At 43.0% G+C, this 20,960-nt stretch overlaps 1 protein-coding gene across 2 annotated transcripts in view; it reads right to left on the bottom strand.

Moving 5' to 3' along the window:
- Window positions 1–20,960, bottom strand: part of LOC121280875 (protein diaphanous homolog 1-like) — a 342,942-nt gene that overhangs the window by 258,001 nt on the left and 63,981 nt on the right. Inside the window, exons 2-5 of one of the 2 annotated variants that reach the window (XM_041193196.1) lie at window positions 12,159–12,185; window positions 7,393–7,536; window positions 4,154–4,255; window positions 2,661–2,791 (exon numbers count right to left, since the gene is read on the bottom strand). In XM_041193196.1, the coding sequence (XP_041049130.1) occupies window positions 2,661–2,791; window positions 4,154–4,255; window positions 7,393–7,536; window positions 12,159–12,185 (404 nt within the window). The remainder of the gene's footprint in view (window positions 1–2,660; window positions 2,792–4,153; window positions 4,256–7,392; window positions 7,537–12,158; window positions 12,186–20,960) is intronic. The other variant, XM_041193197.1, reaches the window with a different exon arrangement.

Genomic DNA, 20,960 nt, shown 5'->3' with positions numbered 1-20,960 from the left:
CACCTTTTCCCACATTATACACCATTTGCCAGATCCTTACCCACTTACTTAACCTATCCATGTCTAGCTGTAGCCCTTATGTCCTCTTCACAACTTACTTTCCTACCTATATTTGTGTCATCAACAAGTTTGACAACCATCCCATCCATCCCTTCATCCAAATTGTAAACATAATTTTTTACATAAATTGTAAACAGTTGAGGTCCCAGCACTAATTCCTGTGGCACACCATTCGTTACATCTTGCCAACCTGAAAAAGATCCATTTATACCTACTCTCTGCTTCCTGTTAGCCAGCTAATCTTCTATCCATGCCAATATGTTACCATATGTCACAAGCTTTTATTTAAACAATAACCTCTGATGTTGCACTTTATCAAATGCCCTCTGGAAATCTAAGTACAGTACATCCACCAGTTCCCTTTTATCCACAGTATGTGTTACTTCCTCAAAGACCTTCAATAAGTTCGTTAAACATGATTTCCCTTCCACAAGACCTTGTTGACTCTGCCTGATTACCTTGAACTTATCCAAGTTCCACCTTGCTATAAACTTCTTTAATATTAACTTCTAAGATTTCCCCTCTGACAGGTGTTAAGCTAACTGACCTGTACTTTCTCGCTTTCTGTCTCCCCACACTGTTTGAATAGTAGAGTTACATTTGCCATCTTCCAATCTAATGGGACCTTCCCCAAATCTAGGAAGTTTTGGAAAATTAAAACCAATGCATCAACTATCTCACTAGACTCTTCTTTTAAAACTCTAGGATAAAGCCCATCAGGACCCAGGCACTTGTCAGCCTGCAGCTCCAACAATTTATTCAATAAATGCATTCAATTTATTCTCTGGTGATTACAATTTTCCTGAGTTCCTCCCTACTTTCCATTGCCTGATTTATAGCCACTTCTGGGATGTTACTTGAATTGTCTATAGTGAAGACTGATGCAAAATATCTGTTTAATTCATCTGCCATCTCCTTGTTTTCCATTATTAATTCACCAGACTCACTTACTATAGGGCCAACGTTCACTTTAACTCGTTTCTTTTTAAAATATCTATAAAAACTCTAACTATCTGTTTTTATATTTCTGGCTAGCTTTCTCTCGCACTCTAATTTTTCCCTTCTTATTAATCTTTCAATCATCCTTTACTGTTCCTTATATTCTGTCAAACTTCTGACCTGCCACCTGTCTTTGCACAATTATATGCTTTTTCTTCAAGTTTCATATTTTTAACCTTTTTAGTTAACCACGGATCGTGTGTCTGTCCCTTGCACTTTTTCTTACTCATTGGAATGTAGCTACTCTGTGTATTCTGAAATATTCCCTTAAATGTTTGCATCGTTATTGACCTATCCCTTAATCTAATTTGTCAGAGGTCTACAGCGCAGAAAAAGGCCTGTCGAGCCTGTGCCAGTCAAACAAGTACCTAACTATACTAATCCCATTTTAGCCAGTCCTATTTTCATGCCCTCATACCAGGCCCATTGAAGATGCTTGAACACAATCTAGACTGATACAGGTCCAGTCTCCTCATGGGACAATCCCGCCATCCCAGTAATCAGTCTGATGAACCTTCAATAAACCCATATGTCTTCTTAGGTAGGTGTAAAAGATTATATGGCATTTTCAAAGAAGAGCACGAGAGTTTGCCCAATGTCTTGGTCAATATTTAACCCTCAACCAAAATAGATTATCTTCTCATTCATCTCACTGCTGCCTGTGTGACCTTGCTCTGCACAAACTGGCTGCCACGTTTACCCAAATTACAACAGTGACGACGCTTCAAAAGTATTTCATTGGCTGTAAAACACATTGAAATATCCTTGAGTTGCAAAAGTTGCTATGTAAAGAACTTCTAGCTGGTGAACATGAACTGGCACATGGTCAGAGTCTGCATGCTGTACAGAAGTAGAAAGCTATGTGCTCACTGCAATCTAAACCAGTATTTATACTGTCATGGTGAACACAATATGAAGAATATCCTGAATCATAGCCTTTTACAAGCAAGATATATCTTATATTTGTTTTATAAACTTTACTGAGAAGTAGGTCAGCGTATATTAACTAAAATATTTTAGGCCCACTCTTCATTTCATATTGAAACTGCACGTATCATTTTGCTGCATTAGAAAGTGTAAAAGCTCTCAAGCCTTGTCTAGAAACATTCAGGTGATGAGTGTTTTTCAATGGATAATATGGAGACTGGAATCAGCTCTATTTATGGAATGCAGAGAACAGCACCTTCCAAAACTTTAACTTCTACCACTGAGAAAGGCAAGGGGCAACAGGCCCATGGGATCACCACCATCTTCAAGTTCCCTAATAAATCACAGGGCAATTAGGGATAGGCAATAAATGCCGGCCTTGCCGCCCTATTCACATCCCGTGAATGAATTCATTTTGTTAAATAATAGAACATTCGTTCCACCTTCAACATACATGAAGAAATTAATTCGAAATGCCTATTGAGACTAGCCATTCTCACAGTGTCATATCCAAGTCAGCATTTCAACTGAGACCTCACACAAGCTACGATGAGCAGGCATGGATTTTTTTTTTAAAAAGTAGGCATCTCAGATGTCAAACTGGATCTGACACCACGCAAGGCTGCTTACAAATTTACTGATCCATACTGGTGGAATTCTATTATTTTCATTACCTGACTGGGTTATTGTTGAGAGAAACACGCAAGGACTCCAAACAATTTAGCAGCTGAGTATCCCGTACTCCTGACTTCAATTCTTGGATGTATATCAATGCTGATCTGGAACTTTCCTTCTGATTTTGCCCCTAAAAGAGAAATGTGAATTCGACATAAGAAAGACTTCACTCAGATTGAACAACTAAGGGCGGTAGAATTTAACAAACATCAGGGCTTCAGGCTCCCTCTATTTTAACCAGAAGTGTAGATCAAACACTTATTCATTGAGGTACCCCTGGCTTTCACCAGCTGGGCTAAAAACTGCATTGTATTGACTTGCTTGATGTTTTAAGAGGAAAACATTCTTTTACAAAAAGCTGTGTGAATTCAGAAAGCCGAGAAGATGTGCACTCAATTCTTGGGAACCAAAACATTATTCTGACAAAGCTTTGACTGAACACTGCAATATTGAGCTCAAAAGGAGGGTTACTGCCTCTGTTGAGAGATGTCCTACCACTTAACAAGAGTCAACCAATCACTTTTAACTTGTACGTTCCTTCCCAGAGTTGCATTATAAGAAAGCTTGCAATAATCTTATTTGATAGGAATTTAAACTCCACAAAATTCCATATTTTCTTCAGAAACTAATTACTATGTTAACCGAACAGTCAGCGATTCTTCCTCTACAATATCTGTGTAATGAGTTAGCTGTTGAACTGAAGGGAAGAAACAATCTGTACTGAATTCCCCAAAAATAGCTGTCTTTTTGCAAATTACCCTCCTAAAAAGGACATTTCTGCGTTCAAAATTAGGAAGATTAATCCTGCATATTGGTATATTTCACCTCAAGCTTGGCACCAATTAATTCATAAAGCACAACATATTAGATTCAGGTTGAAGCTGGGGAGGGAGGGCAGGAGGAACTATTCATAATAGTGGCCTCACCATCTAGACTCAAAACCTTGAACTCACACCCTAAAACCTGTTTGTCTTTCTACCATCCTCTTATTTGAGGTTGCCCTTGAAACCCAACTACTGACCAAAGGGTTGTCATTAAAATCTCCCACTTTGGCTCTACATACATTTTTGTTTGATCTATGAAGCACTTTGGCATGTTGTCCTATGTTAAAATTGCTAATAAATATATATGGTCGTACCCTCCAGGTAGATGTCAATCAATTATTATTAGGATTATATGAGCCAATGGAATAAGGCCTTCTGCCAACCAATTAAATGTTAATCAGTGTGCAGGACTAACAGGTCACACAAAATGTTAATAAATTGGGTTAAATTCTGTGGGAACATCCCCTGAAACGCATAAAAGTCACAAGTTTAATTATTTCATGAACTCAAATAGGTCTGTGGTAAAAGTTTAAATATATTATACAGTGCAATAAAACAGGATCCCAAAATGCATTTAAATGAAGTCAAGACATAAACTACTAAATCTTGAAATTAAAATTCATAGAACCTCTCTAGTTCAGTAGCAGCTGAAATAGTGCAGTACTTACTGCTTTGGAGGTATGCAGGTACTGTGAAACCATTTCTCTTTTTATCATCATATCTTTGTTTCTCAATGGTTGTTGCTTTTCTTGATTCAAATTCATGTCAAGCTATTAAAAGATAAAGAATAAACATCACCAATTTAATTATTAAATGGAAATTAGTGGTTGGGATCATTATTATCTTACAACTGTTTCCCCTGACGACCCACATTCATAAAGCCCTCCCTAATTCATTGTAGCATAATAATCAAAAAAAAAATACTCGCGTACAGCAATAAAGCTTTTCAAAATTCTACTTCGTTTCCGGAAGATTCCGAATCAAGCTGAGATGTACTTATAGACAGACTTCGGTATAGGAATAGGCAACCTTCTCTCCAGCTTCATTGTTCAAATGGCCCTTACTCAGCCCTGAAGAAGGGTCATGTGGACTCGGGGCGTCGACTCCATTTCTCTCTCTACAGTTGCTGTCAGGCCTGCTGGGTTATTCCGGCATTTTCTATTTTTGTTGCAAATTTCCAACATCTGCAGTATTTTGCTTTTATCTTTGGCCATTACTTGTGTGAATCTAAACAAGGTAATGCCTCTTCAACAGCAGGGGCATCACTTCCAAACTTACATAGAAATTACAGCACCAAAACATGCCATTCAACCTAACAGATCCATGCTGGTATAATAGCATGGGAAACTTCCATGTGGTGTTCCATGTACCTGCTGCCCATGTCCTTCTAGATGATAGCATCTAGGTGGGTTTGAAGAGGTGTTGTCTAAGGAGCCTTGGTGAATTTCCGCAGTGCATCTTGTAGATGGTACATGCTGTTGCCTCCATTCGTCGGTGGTGGTGGGAATGAATGCTTGTAGAAGGGGTGCCAATCAAGCTGGCTGCTTTGTCTTGGATGGCGTCGAGCCTCTTGAGTGTTGCTGGAGCTGCATTCATCCAGATAAGTGGAGAGCATTCCATCACATTCCTGACTTGTGCCTTGTAGATGGTGGACCGGCTCTGGGGAGTCAGGTGGTGAGTTACTCGCTGCAGGATTTCCAGCCTCTGATCTGCTCTTGTAGCCTCAGTATTTGTATGGCTAGTCCAGTTCAGTTTCTGGTCAATGGTAACCGCCAGGATGTTGATAGTAGGTTTTTGCTCTTCCAGGATCCTCTTAAATGCATCATCTATGCTATTTGCTTCAACTACTGGTAGGGAGTTCCACATTCTCACAAGCCAAAGCAAATTTGATCAAAATAGAGTTACTTGTCAAGTAATATTTTTATACAATAAATTGAAGGAGCATTACAAAGTTTGGGCCTACATTGTACTCCTGTTCTTACCAGAATCCAAAAATGAATTGGACCCAAGGCTTTCCATGTGGTTCAATAGCACATGAAATGATCTAATTACCTACCCCACTGCCTAATTGTCTTGCTTCAGTGAATACTGGTAATTTGTAGCTTAACCTGTCTTGCAATACAAATGAAATTCGAACCAGGCAGGTCGACTGTGATTGGTCAAGGAATATTAAACAAAAGCTGGCAGTTAACTGTTCCTATGCATTCTCCATGGCAACACCGCTACCAGTGTCCACTTGCCAACCAATCAGCACTCTTCTCATGCATTATAAATTGTTGTTCTGTTTACATTTGGTATTCTTGCAAATCTGTCCTGAGTGGAAGTCGAAAACTTCAACAGCATGAGCCTTATTTTCAGCAATACTGAAGTTCTGTACTACCAAATGAAAATTAATATTCCATTGCATTAAAAAGGTTGCCCTGTGATTTTATATAAAACAAAATATGAACTTGGGAAATGAATGGGAAGATACCATCAGGTCCATTAATGTTCACCCTATCTGCCAGCTATTGCATGGCAGTCTCCAAAAAATCCAGAGTAAACAAAATAAAAACCCTAATCGATTTCAGGGGGAAGGAAATTCCTCTTCAATGACATAAGTCAGTGTGGAACTCTGCCACAGAGGGTGGTTAAACCAATCAATACAGATGCATTTAAGGAGAAGCTAGACCAAAAGGTGAGGGAGAAGGGAACAGGGGATTATGATAGGTTTAGCGGAGGAAAAATGGGAGGAGGTTCGAGTGGAACATGGACTAATTTGGCCAAATAGCTTATTTCTGTGCCATTTTTACTAAGCAACCCCATGTAATTCAATAAACTTCAAGGAAATACAGTTAAACTTAAAGAGATATCTCTCCAAACACATCACAATTTCTTTGACACTCACATATCTGTCAATTCAAAATGTTGTAAATGCACAAAGTCTGATTAGCATGAGAAGAGAGAAAAGGTATGTTTATGGCCCGTAACTTCCAAGCTCCAGGGCGTTGTTACCGCAGGGTACCCCAAAGATGCATTTTGTACTAGCCCCCCACCCCAGCCACTGGAAGTCCTTAGGTAAGGACTGCATGGCAATTGCCCAGGAGGTTTGAACTTCAGTTGGGTAATTGCCCTGCAACTTGAACCATCCAAAAGTACAATATAAATTGCAAACTTCGGATGGTTGCAACAGTCTTACATCAAGAACAAGTTAGAAGAATTAAAGGCACTTCTAACTTCTGGGTAACTATAGTACCGACACCCACCCAGCCCACCATAGCACACCCCCCACATCCCCAAGTGACCCCCAACCCCCATAGGACAGGACTCCCCAACCAGCCCCAACCTCTCCCCCATGGGACTTCCCAACCACCCCCACTTACCCGCTAAATCCACCCCCCTCCACCGGTCTCACGTCACTCCATTCCCCCGTTCCCCCGACTACCCAACCCAAACCCCCCACTGACCATCCCGCTTACCACCTGATCCACCCCACTGACCAACCCTGATCACCTGATCCCAACCCCACTGCCCCCCGCCCCCTATCCCCAATCCACATAGTTTACAAACTTACCTTCTCCCTGGCTTCTCAAAGTGGCTGGACCTTTAAACTTGCCTGTTTTACAGCAGCCAGGGTAGTAAAAAACAGGATGTGGCTTCCCTACCTCCGACTCAGCTGTCCTCAGCACAAGGCCTTGGGAACCCGCTCAACCACATTGTTCTCACCCGGCCTAAATCGGAAGGTCGGGCAAGAAAGGAGCAGCTATCTCCATCTCAAATGTAATCCCGTCTATTCTCTCATCACATGCTGATGGACCTGCTGCATATCTCCAGTATTTTATACTTTTATTTCACATTTTCAGCATGTTTAAAAGGTTTTAAACAATCCAATATAATGTAGTGAAAGGCTGAAGGGCTAAGCACCTACCAACATCTGCTCAAACAGTTCAAGAACCTCATTATCAGACAGCGTGAAGAGCGCAGAAGATTGGGTTTCATTAATTGGTGTTGGTGGATGTTTTGACTGGACGCATGGCTTCTCCTTCTTCCGTATACTGGTGAATCGTTCCAGCTGCAAGACAGGACCAGAAAAGAATTAAATATACTATAGTTCCCCATAGCGTTTCACAAGTACAGCTGTACTGTGAAATCTGTATCTAGCTGGGTAATCACCAACACATCTGTGCAGCAATTTCTTGCATGCTCATCGTTTAGCTTGCATTTACCCTTTTTAAAAAAAAACTATTGCTCACCAGTTTATGAAGGAAACTATGCAAGCCCCCTTTCCCTCCTTACATTACGGGCAACATTTTCCCTCGGTCGGGGGGGGAGGGAGGAGGAGGATATGCGGGAGTGGGGCACCATTTTACATGGGCGGGCCAATTAATTTCGCGCATGTGCATGAAAGAGCGCACAGATCTCTCTCTGAGGCAAATTGCTGCCTCAGGGAGATCGGCTTTGGTTTGAAAATTTCAATAAAGAAGGGGAAAAAAATTACTGACATGTCCACTCATTTGCCACTGTCACATGTCAATTTCTTTCATTTAAAGATTTTATAAAAAATTTAATACCCCCATGAACCCTCATCCCGCCCTTTATTAATGGCCTTAATAGGCCTTTGATGGTTCGGCAGGCACACAGCCGATTCGGCTGTGCACCCGAACTGAAAATCTAAATGATGCAGGGTGATGTCGGAATACACACACAATGTCACCCCGCGTCATTTTATGCGTCGGTGAGAGGGTCCCGCCCCCCGCTTGCTGAACAGAAGATTCTGCCCCATGAAAAATTTGTCAGAGGTAGAAGGAGTGAATGTTTGTGGATGTGGTGTCAATCAAGCGGGGCTGCTTTGTCCTGGATGGTGTCAAGTTGGCCGAGTGTTGCTGGAGCTGCACTCATCCAGGCAAGTGGGGACTATTCCATCACATTCCTGACCTGTGCCTTGTAGATGATGGACAGGCTTTGGGGAGTCAGGAGTTAATTGTAGTCATTGTACTTATGTGGCTTGTCCAGTTCACTTTCTGGTCAATGGTAATCTCCAGGATGTCGATAGTGGGGGGTTCAGCAATGGTAATGCTGTTGAAGATTAAGGGGCGGTGGCTAGATTCTCTCTTGTTGGAGATGATCATTGCCTGGCACTTGTGTGGTGCACATGTTACTTGCCCCTTGTCAGCCCAAAGAAAAACAGAAAATGCTGGAAAATCTCAGCAGGTCTGACAGCATCTGTGGAGAGAAAAACAGTTAATGTTTCGAGTCTGCATGACCCTTCTTCAGAGCTACAGAGAAGTAGAAATATGATTAAATTTATACGCATAAGGTGGGTGGAGCATGTGAAGCAGGATGGAAAGCCAGCAACAGGTCGGGGCAAAGGAGAGATTGTGAAGATGCCATGAATTAAAGGAGAAAGGGGGTGTTAATGATAATGTTAACGGCTAAAAAAAGGTGCTGATAGTGGTATAAAGGTTACAAGTATTAGCCACTGTCAGCACCTTTTTTTAGCCCTTACCACTAATGTTAACACACTCCCTTTGTCCTTTTGTTCATGGCATCTTTGCAATCTCTCCTTTGCCTCTGCCTATTGCTGGCCTTCTAACCTGCTTCACCTGCTCCATCACCTTAACCCGTATAAATTTCATCACATTTCTACTTCTCTGTAGCTCTGAAGGGTCATAAGGATTCAAAATGTCAACTGTTTTTCTCTCCACAAATGTTGTTAGACCTGCTGAGTTTTTCCAGCATTTTCTGTTTTTCTTTCAGATTTCCAGCATCCGCAGTATTTTGCTTTCAACTTGTTGGCTCAAGCCAGGATATTGTCCAGGTCTTGCTGCATTTGGATGTGGACTGTGTCAGTATTTGAGGGCTCACGAATGGTGCTGAACATCAACGAACATCCCTCCTTCTAACCTTATAATGGAAGGAAGAGCATTGGTGAAACAACTGAAGATGGTTGGGCCGAGGGCACTACCCTGAGGAACTGCTGCAGTAATGTCATGGAACTGAGATGATTGACCTCCAACAACCACAACCATCTTCTTTTGTGCTCGGTATGGCTCCAACCAGCAGAGTTATCCATGATTCCCATTGACTCCACTTTTGCTTGGGCTCCTTGATGCGACACTCGGTCAAATGCTGCCTTGATGTCGAGGACAGTCACTCTCACCTCACCTCTAGAGTTAACCTTGTCTGCCCATGTTTGAACCAAGGCTGAAATGAGGTGAGGAACCGATTGGCCCTGGCGGAACCCAAATTGGGCGTGAGCGAGTAGGTTATTGCTAAGCACGTGCCGCTTGATAGCACTGATGATGACCCCTTCCATTACTTTACTGATGATCGAGAGTAGCCGAATGGAGCAGTAGTTGGCTGGGTTGGACTGGCCTTGTTTTGTACGTACAGGACATACCTGGGCAACTTTCCACATTGCCAGGTAGATGTCAGTGTTGTAACGGTACTGGAACAGCTTGGCTAGGGGCACGGCGGTTCTGGAGCAAAAGTCTTCAGTGCTATTGCTGGAACATAGCCTTTGCATTATCCAGTGCCTTCAGCCGTTTCTTGATATCACATGGAGTGAATGGAATTGGCTAAAGACTGGCATCTGCTACGGACCTCCGGAGGAGTCAGAGATGGGTCACCAACTTGGCACTTCTGGCTGAAGGTTGTTGCGAGTGCTTCAGCCTCATCTTTTGCACTGATATAAATGGGATAGATGTTGAGAATGGGGATATTTGCGGAGCCTCCTGCTCCTCCTCCAGTGAGTTGTTTAGTTGTCCACCACCATTCATGACTGACCCATTGGTTGTGGAATTGCTTGGCTCTGTCTATCACTTGCATGCCAAACAGCATACGCAGCAAGTGCTCCTGTATTGTAGCTACACCAGGTTGACATCTCATTTTTAAGTATGCCTGGTGCTGCTCCTGGCTTGCCCACCTGTAAGTTTCATTGAACCAGAGTTAATCCCCTGGCTTGGCGGTACTGGTAGAGTCAGGGATAAGCCAGGCCATGAGGTGACAGATTGTGGTCGAGTCCGATTTTGCTGCTGATGATGGCCCACAGCACCTCATGAATGCCCAGTTGAGTTGCTAAATTTGTTCAACATCTATCCCATTTTGCACAGTGGTAATGCCACACAACACAATGGAGGGTATCCTCAACGTGAAAATGGGTCTTCGTCTCCACAAGGGCTGCTGGTGGTCACTCCTACCAATACCGTTATTGGCAGATGCATCTGCAGCAGGCAGGTTGGTGAGGATGAGATCAAGTACGTTATCCCCTCTTGTTGGTTCCCCCATTACCTGCCACTGATCCAGGCTAGCAGCTATGTCCTTTAGGACTCAGGCAGCTCAGTCTGTGGTGGTGCTACTGAGCCACTCTTGGTGAGTGCATTCTATGCTCTTGCCAGCCTCAATGGTTCCTCCAAGTGGTGTTCAACATGGAGGAGTACTGATTCATTAGCTGAAGAGGGGATGCAGTATAAGGTAATCAGCAGGAGGTTTCCTTGCCCATGTTTGACCTGATGTCATGAAACATCATGGGGTCCGGAGTCGATGTTGAGGGCTCCCAGGGCAACTCCCTCTCAACTCTATACCACTGGGCCACTACCTCTGCTGGGTCTGTCCTGCCGGTGGGACAGGACACACTCAGGGATGGTGATGGTGGTGTGGGAGACATTATCTGTAAGGTATGATTCCATGAGGATGACTATGTCAGGCTGTTGCTTGACTAGTACGTGAGACAGCTCTCTCAATTTTGGCAGTAGCCCCCTGATGTTAGTAAGGAGGATTTTGCATGGTGGACAGGGCTAGGTTTGCCATTGTCATTTTCAGTGCCTAGGTCAATGCTGGCTGGTCCGTCTGGTTTCACTCTCTTGTTTTATCTCCTGCCTGAAGAGCAGAGAGGCAGGAGCACATGGATTGTGGCAGCCCCAGCAAGGCACATCTGCACAGTTCAGACTTGCACTTCCACAACATCACAGATCTGGCTTCGGATAGGGTCTGGATCTTGAATGCGAACACAGGTCCAATAGTGGGACGCTGCAACCCGAAGGTCGGGGAAGAGGAAGAGACCGGAAACCAATGGTTGGGGCCGGGGGTGAGGGGAGCGGGGTAGAGCCTGCTACCCAGAGGCCGGGGTGGTGAGGGGACAAAAACGAGGCCACAACCTGGAGATTGGGGTGGGGGAAGGGACTACTCCAAAATGGCACTAATCGGGTCATGTGTGAGAAACATTAAAACGAAACTCAACGAGATTACAGGCCCCGTTAACTTGCCAAAGTTGAAGCAAAACAATGTTAAATGAGGATTTACTGTACTCCCAACTGGAGGAAATTTCTCCCAACCCTTCTGAGCCTTCCCATCCCGCACCCCCTGCCCCACCCCACCCCCATCCTCCCCACCCTGCTTGACCTAAAAACAGCACAGGGTCTTGTCTGTGTGCAATGAGATTGACTAGGTTGTATATACAAGAAAACAACATCTCACTAAATGTTTATAGTAGGAAATCCAATTGTAAATAACACTCCAAGTTCCATATTCCACAGTAACAGTTTACAGTAGTTAGACATTTTGCAGTTGATCATAGAAGCAAAATAGATAACGTTTGCACAACATAATGTTAATTTCAACAGTAATTTTCAAGTTACAAAGATACGAAAGTATAGCCAAAGAGTAGAGCAAAATCAAAACATGCATGATGCTTACCTCATCAGGAATCAGTTTCTTAAAGGTCTGTAGATTGGAGGCAAATAGAAAGAAAAACAGATAAGTGTCTGTCCACCACCAAGGAGAAAATACAGCTCAGAAAACACCCAAAACACATTTCTGCAAAAACAGCACCATCACCCTTTCAGCAGCTTGAAGAAAAATCATTCCATCATATAAGGTATAATCAGCATTTTAATTCCAATGCATAATTAGTGGGACAGAGATAGAGAAAGGGAGCACTTGGGGCAATGCACTTGGTGAATATTTTTAATTCATCCCCTCAAAATTTACCCCACCACCAGGAACCGACATAGGGAACAGGAGATCATTATTTGTATCATAACTCTATCCACCGGGCTTGACTTTTACAGCCTCATCTTTTGTTGAGCTTTTTTGTGGGAGAGTGTTCTTCACTTCTCCCACCCTTTAAGGAAAGGAGCATTTTCTAATCTCCTGAATGGCCTGGCTGATTTTAGGGTTATGTCCCCTTGCCCTCGACTTCCCCAATCAGTGGGAAAAGTTTCTGTTTATCTCCCCAGCAATTCCTTTCAAATTCTTAATGTCAATCAAATCACCTCTTAACCTTCTGTATTGTGAGGAATATAAACCTAGCCATTGTAATCTCTCCTCATAATCTAATCTGTGGAAGCTCTGGTCATCATCCACTGTCCTTTGATTCAAGAATGACATCTACTCAAGGTCGCAAGTTCCTGCCATGGGTTTTCAGGAGACTGAGCAGGTCGATTCTTGACCCGCATACCTTTGTTTTGGGCTCGTGGGGCAGGATGCCCAACAAGGTAGTGGGATCCGGTGTGCAGGATTTGCTTCCTTTTCTTTCCTTCTCTGTCGCTGCTCTGACTCATCATAAAGGTGTTTGGACTCAAACTGTGATGCAGTGTGATGGACAATTTGTCCCCATTTTGACTGATGGGTATAAATTGCTCCCAGTTTTTAATGTCAATGCTGCCATGCTTCAAGGAGAGCTTCACAGTGTCTTTAATCTTCCCTGGATCGTTGGCCATTTGAACTGAGAAAACAGATCCCGACAGCAGAGATTCTCTTCAGCCATCCAGACACGGTGTCCAGTCCACTGAAGTTGATTTTGCTGGGGTTTTGCCTGTACGCTTGTGGCGCTGTCTTCAAGAAGGACACAAGCGTTTGTTTGATGGTCCTCCCACCTGAATCCAGAGGATGCGGTGGAGGCACTGCTGATGGAATTTGTCCAGTGCTTTTGTGTGTCACTAATACACATTCCAAGTCTCACTGCAGGCCTGGGGTGTGGTGACAACAACTGCTCTGTACACTAGGACTTGTGTTGACTTGCGGATGTCATACACTGGCTGCTGTGGTTTATAGAAGGCTGCGCTGGCACAGTTGATAAGATGTTGGATCTCCTCATTAATGGTGTCCTTTTGAGAAAGATGGTTGCCAAGGTATGGGAGGTGCTACAAATATTCCAGAGTCTCTTCTTTGCCACAGATGGAAGGTGGAATATTTGGCTCACCGGATGTGGCTTGATGTATGAATTTTGTTTTGGCAACTTTCAAGGACAGGCCAAGTTTCTTGTGCAGAATTGACGAGATCAAGGCTGGCTTGCAAATCTGGCCAACAATGCAGCAGTCATCCAGAAACTGCAGATCATGAATATTTATGGCGGTCATTTTAGATTTGGCATGGAGGCGACTGAGGTTAAATAGTTTTCCATCTGGACGGTTTTAATGCTGACCCCAAGAGAGCAATTGATTTTTTGATGAGATGAATGGCCACGGTCAGTTAGATTGTAAATAAAATGGGGCTGTCACACAGCCTTGCTTGACCACAGTCTGAATTTTGAAGGTGTCTGTTTCACTCAAGACAGTTGCAGTCATGTGTCCATATGCAGCAAGACATGCTCAATATTCAGGCTTGGGCTAAGTGGCAAGTAACATTCGTGCCACACAATGACCCTCTGCAACAAAAGAAAATCTAACCATCTTCCCTGTTCAATGGCATTCCTGTTACGGAATCCTCACCATCAACATCCAGGGGGTTACCACTGACCAGAAACTAAACTGGATTAGCCATATAAATACTGTGGCTATAAGAGGTCAGAGGCTGGAAACTCTGCAGAGAGTAACTCACCTCCTCTCACACCAAAGCCTGCCCATCATCTACAAGGCACAAGTTAGGAGTGAGATGGAAGCAATAATAATGGCATGTTCTTCACTTGTCTGGATGAGTGCAGCTCCAACAACACAAGAAGCTTAACACCATCCAGGACAAAGCAGCCTGCTTGACTGGCACCCCATCCATCATCTTAAACATTCACTCCCTTCACCACCAATGCACAGTGGCAGCAGTGTATAACCTCTCCAAGATGCACTGCAGCAACTCACCAAGGATCCTTCAATTGCACCTTCCAAACCTGTGACCTCTACTGCCTAGAAGGACAAGCAGCAGATGCATGGGAACATTACCACCTGCAAGTTCCCCTCCAAGCCACTCACCATCCTGACTTGGAAGTAAATCGTCATTCCTTCACTGTCACTGGGTCAATATCCTGGACCTTCCTTCCTAACAGCGCTATGGGTGTACCTAAAACGCATGGACATGGTGGTTCAAGGCGGCAGCACACCACCATCTTGTCAAGAGCAATTAAGGATGGGCCAATAAATGTTGGCCCAGTCAGCAATGTCCATATCCCATGACTGAATAAAAAGGTCATATCATCATGAAGCAGTTGTAGGATTGTGATGAAGTTTCTTGGGCATCCAAATCTTTGGAGCACAATCAACAGAGCCTCGCGATTTACTGAGTAAAATGCTTCTGTCACATCAAAGAATGCAATGACAAGTTCCTGGTGTTGTTCTGAATATTCTTCTGTAACTCTGGTAATATTCTGGTGAATCTGCACTTCACTCCCAAAACCAATATGTCACTCCTAGGTTGCTCTAAGTATTCCAGATGTGCACGAGCCAGGGCTTTGTAAAGTTATGGTAGGACATCCTCCCCTTTATGTTCTCGCCCTCGAGACAAAGAAACTAATATTCTATCAACCTTTATGATTATTTTTGTACCTGACTGCTGCATTTCAGTGATCTATGTTTTGGACACACAAAACACTCTGTACCTCCACTGTTCCTAGTTTTTCAGCATTTAAATAGTGCTCTGATCTAGCTTTTCTTGGTCTAATGGATGACCTTCTGCCATAGTTCCACTTTGTCGCTTGATTTATCCGAGTCGTTGTAATTTTATGTGCTCATCTACACTACTGTTGAAACCATCAATCTTTGTGTCATCTGCAAATTTGGATGTATGGGTCTCGATTGTGTTCAAAAAGTCATTACTAAGTAAAGTGAACAGTTGAGGTCTCCAACACTGATCTCCATGGGTCACTAGTAGTTCTTCCAAACCAAGTATGCTATCCCTAATCTATGCCTTTCACCATCTAACCGATCTCCTAAGCAAGTCGATAACTTGCCTTCAATTCCATGAGCTTTAATTTTAGTTAAACAGTCTCTTATATGGAATCTAATCAAATGCCTTCTAGGAGTCCACATGAACAACATCAATAGGCATTCCTCTGTCCTCTATTTCAGTTATTTCCTAAAATGTTTCAATTTGGTTCATTAGACATGACTTATCATTTACAAATCTACATTGGCTCAAGTTTCTCTAGGTGCTCAGCCATTCTGTTCTTAATTATAGATTACAGATTCCAACAACTTACCCAAAACAAATGTTCAATTGACAGGTCTATAATTTCCTGTTTTTTTTTATTTCTCTCACCTTTCTTAAATAAAATGGGGTTCTTTTTAGACTAACTGTACTACCAAGCGTTTCAGTGAATGCAAATGCTCAAATAGAAATGCTGTTACATTTTATTTAAAATGCTGATGAAACTCTGCCCACAATATAAATTGCTAGTGATTTCATGCTAGTGATTTAGATGCAGTGCTGGATTGCTTCCGCCAGAGGGGGGTGTTGCATTTTGAAATGCCGATTTGAAACAGCCCACAAAAAGTATTTCATGATTAAGTTTGTTTTTCTGAGGACTGCTGTAAAGTAAATGCATCAATTTGTAAAGATAATTTATCAAATATACACCTTATGCTGCCCCACTTAACTACTACAAAAGTGTTGTGTCAGGCTGTGGTTCCAGGGTTACAATCATTCTTTAAGTTTCTGCAAAGCACTGCCATCAAGTCAAATTTTGTCTTCATTTGACATCTACCTGTGCATTTTTCAGAAGGTATCACCAGATAGTATTCAAGGGCAGGAGTTCCAGATTATTTTTCACATCTCCTGCTTAAGGTCACCTGATTCACAACTGGCAACAAAGCACTATATGGGAGCCCACTGGTCTCCGTGGCCGATTTAATTAGCATTGAACAGGTGGAAGAGTTTGATGCTGCCCTATTTACCTGCAGTTCTTGTAGCATTTTCTGTTTTCATTTCAGGTTTCCATGTGCATTTTACTTTAGTGCAAGTAAGTTAGTTTGTAAGCCTTGGTCAATTAGCATTGGAGAATGGGAGCTGTGAAGGCGATCTCAGGGGTGCTATGGGGTTTGCTTCTGAAAATTTAGCAGGATACAGAAGGGCCAAGGATGCAGTGGTAAAAACGAAAGGAAAGAGCTTTTGATGCAATGGCTATCTCCATATTACGAGAGTGCTGGACCATGAAATGGGTTGGCGAGCAAAAGGTAACAGCAGCAGAGATGAGCTGATTGACAGGGATACTGAGAGGATCCAGTGACATATAAGGACATGGCTCGGATGAGGATCAAATACTTATACAGAAGGTCCACAGGAAGCAACCACGATGTTTACAGCACATTTCAAGAACAGAAACATAGGGTACCATCTGCAGCCCTGCACACAGAGGTACATGAAGCAAGGCAGCCAAGGAAGCGTTGAATACCCAGCATGAAGACCAAAGCAAAATACTGCGGATGCTGGAAATCTGAAATAAAAACAGAAAATGCTGGAAAAACCCTGCAGGTCTGGCAGTATCTGTGGAGGGAGAAACAGAGTTAACCTTTCGAGTCCGTAGGACTCCATATGAAGAAAGGTTAACCCTGGTTCTCTCGCCACAGAAGCTGCCAGACCTACTGAGATTTTCCAGAATAATCGTTTTTTATTTCAGCGTGAAGACCATTTTGCCACAGAAAGGAATGTAGGAGACTGAAGCAGCCAGGCTAGTTTAAAACCAACAACAGTGGAGTGAAATTATTCAGTCCCTTTCTCGTTGCTGAGCCAGTGGATGGAAATTTAGCAGTAGGCGAGATATATTGAAAGCCTTGATGTATAGCCACTACAGCGCAGCCACAATTTTGCCAAGATTTGGGGGCTGTTAGAAAGTACTTACAAAATAGCATTTTGAAAAGAATTCCTGAATCTCACTCCTGCTCATCTGACAAGCTGCAAATCTTATAAAAGACTGAAAGCTCAGCATATAGAATTCTTATCACAGGGGTGTAGCAAGCAGATGGGTCAGTCAGCAGAAAAATCATCAGCCAGCCAAAACATTAACAAAACCGTCCTCTTGTAACACACAGATGGAGGCAGCAATGTGTCTGCCAAAGCATAAACCAATATATCAATCTATCAGCAAAGCAACATTGACCTTAAACATCAACTCTGCTTCTCCCTCCACAGATGCTGCCCGACCTGCTGGGTAGTTTTTATAACCCAATTCACAAGCTTTGTTTTCAACTGCCAGCTTGACTCAGTTGATGGCATTCTCCTCTGGTAGAGATGGCGTTTTTTCAAACCCCACTCCAGGAACTTCTGACATACAAACTAGGTCCTTATTCCAGTGCTGAGCCCATTAAACAGTCAGTCATTCAGCATGGTACTCTCCGACAACTTGCTGTATATCATTGGTTGTCCAAAGGCTGTGACAATTTTATCCAGGCAACAGGAGAATGATCTAACAAAAGCTTCAAATTATATGTTTGATATGATACAACAGTCGTTGGGACATATGCCCTATGTACCTGGCATTACACCAGCGCTGAAATTCATATATCACATCACTCATTTGTGTGGCAGGCAGAATGACTTTTTAGCTTGACAGCAACATATCCTGACATAGAGTCATAGAGGTCTGCAGCACAGAAAGAGGCCCATCAGCCCATCAAATCTGTGCCAAACAAGTACCCAATCATTCGAATCCCATTTTCCGGCACTAGGCCCATAGCCTTGTATGCCATGGCATTGCAAGTGCACATCCAAATACTTCTTAAATGTTATGAGGGTTTCTGCCTCTACCACCCTTTCAGACAGTGAGTTCCAGATTCCCACCACCCTCTGGGTGAAAAAATTCTTCCTCACATCCCCTCTAAACCTCCTGCCCCTTACCTTAAATCTATGCCCCCTGGTTATTGATCCCTCCATCAAGGGGAAAAGTTCCTTCCTGTCTACCCTATCTATGCCGCTCAATTTTATACTCCTCAATCATGTCCCCCCTCAATCTCCTCTGCTCCAGGGAAAATAACCCCAATCTATCCAATCTCTCCTCATAACTAAAACTCTCCAGCCCAGGTAAATCCTGGTAAATCTCCTCTACACTCTCTCTAGTGCAATCACATCTTCCTATAATACAAATTCCAGAACTGCACGCAATACTCTAGAGCTGTGGTCTAACCAGTGTTTTATACAGTTCCAGCATAACCTCCCTGCTCTTATATTCTATGCCTCAGCTAATAAAGGCAAGGATCCCATTTGCCCTCTTAATCACCTTATCTACCTGTCCCCCTCCCTTAAGGGACCGGTGGACATGCACACCAAGGTCCCTCTGATCCTCGATACTTACCAGGGTACTCCCATTCATCGTGTATTCCTGTGCCTTGCACGTTCTGCCCAAGTGCATCATCTCACACTTATCTGGATTAAATTCCATTTGCCACTGATCAGTCCATCAGACCAGCTTGTCTATATCTTCCTGTAAACCAAGGCTATCCTCCTCACTATTTACCACCCCAACAATTTTCGTGTCATCCGCAAACTTCCTGATCAACCCTCCTACATCCAAGTCTAAATCGTTTATATATATACACAATAGCAAGGGACCCAACACTGATCCTTGTGGAACCCCACTGGACACAGGCATCCAGTCATAAAAACGCCCCATGACCATCACCCTCTGCTTCCTGCCACTCAGCCAATTTTGGATCCAATTTGCCTTGGATTCCATGGGCTCTTACCTTGGTTATCAGTCTCCCATCCATGACCTTATCAAAAGCCTTGCTGAAGTCCAAGTAGACTACGTCAAATGCATTGTGCTCATCTACAAACCTGTTCACCTTTTCGAAAAATTTAATCAAATTGTTCAGACATGCCTCCCCTTAACAAAACCATGGGAATATATCGCTGTTCCATCACTGTCACTGGGTCAAAATCCTGGAACTCCCTTCCTACCAGCTCTGTGAGTGTACCTACACCACATGGATTGCAGCAGTTCAAGGAGGCAGCTCACCACCACCTTCTCAAGGGCAACTAGGGATGGGCAACAAATGCTGGCCCAGCCAGCAAAGCCCACATTCCATGAATGAATAAAAAGAAAGCATCCTGTTTGCAGAAATTAGCACTCGTGCTTATCCCAATCAGATCATTGCACGACATACAGACAGCATTCTCACAAATAGACCTAAGGCCGCCATCTTTGGACCGGAATGGAGCCCAGCCTGCCTCAAGTTAACCTGGAAGGGTAAGGACTCAAAAATTTGAGCAATGGTGAAGCTAGCCATTTCATTTTGCTACTATCCAGTAGCAACAGCTTGACCAGAGTCAACTTGCCAGCCAATCAGCATCCTTTCTCACCCAGTACAAGTTGTTGCTCTCTTTTAAATCTGGCATTCTTGCATCTGTCCTGATGAGTGCAAGATGAAAAGCTTTGACAGCATGTCTCTTTTATCAATAACACTCAGATTCCTTATGTCCTTATGAGGGGGCAAGCGTATAATCTTATCCATTCCAATTAGAACCTTCGCTGAAAGATGATTTTTATCCAGTCAGTTATGGGGAAGCTAATGGTGTTGTGAACACAATAAAAAGCTAACTGTTGTGCGCTGGAAAATCTAGGTTATACATCCTAGTTTCACCAGATATTCCTGAGCAAGACCCTGGTGCCAGATCGGACTGGGACCAAGGTTTCTGTTCTGAAGTGAGATATGGCTAACATCGTGGTAATTTCATATAATCAGAAACCTGTCTTCCTCATCAAGCTTTAGAAACCAAACTGAAAAGTGAAACATCTAATGGAAGCTCTTTTCTCTGAAGCTAACTAAAATCTGACGTGTTTTTAAAAACTCAGCTTTATTAAATACAGAGCATATAGGAATTAAAAATATGCAATGACTGGCAAGAAATTCAAACACACCCAGACTGAACAAATGTTGACAGGATTACTCATCTATTGAGAAGACTTTCAATTTTGGAATGAATGAATCTATGTCTAAGCAGGGCACTGTGACTCGCACAACAGGAAGACAAGTCATTTGACAACTCATTTACCAAACTGTGTACAGGGGAAAGAGATGGAGAAAACACAGCTCCATCTCCTCCTCATTGTGTTTTTACCCCCAAAAAAGAGAAGAAGCAAGAAAAAAAAAACAAATGGCAAATGCTTAAAATAAATCAGAACTGATTTATGCCACACTCAAAACTTCAACCTTCTTTTACAGATAGACATGCACCTAGGTAATTAGCCATAATCCACAAAGGACCATGGGCATCTCTCTCCAGCAGGGCGAGACAATAGTTATATAGACTGAGTGGGGCCCACTCCGCAAGTGTGGGGCAAAAGTCCTCCATGAA

The sequence above is a fragment of the Carcharodon carcharias genome, chromosome 8, assembly GCF_017639515.1.
Source record: "Carcharodon carcharias isolate sCarCar2 chromosome 8, sCarCar2.pri, whole genome shotgun sequence".
Lineage (NCBI taxonomy): Eukaryota > Metazoa > Chordata > Chondrichthyes > Lamniformes > Lamnidae > Carcharodon > Carcharodon carcharias.
Note: the sequence above shows the minus strand (reverse complement) of the source record. Positions and strands in the feature narration are given on the sequence as shown.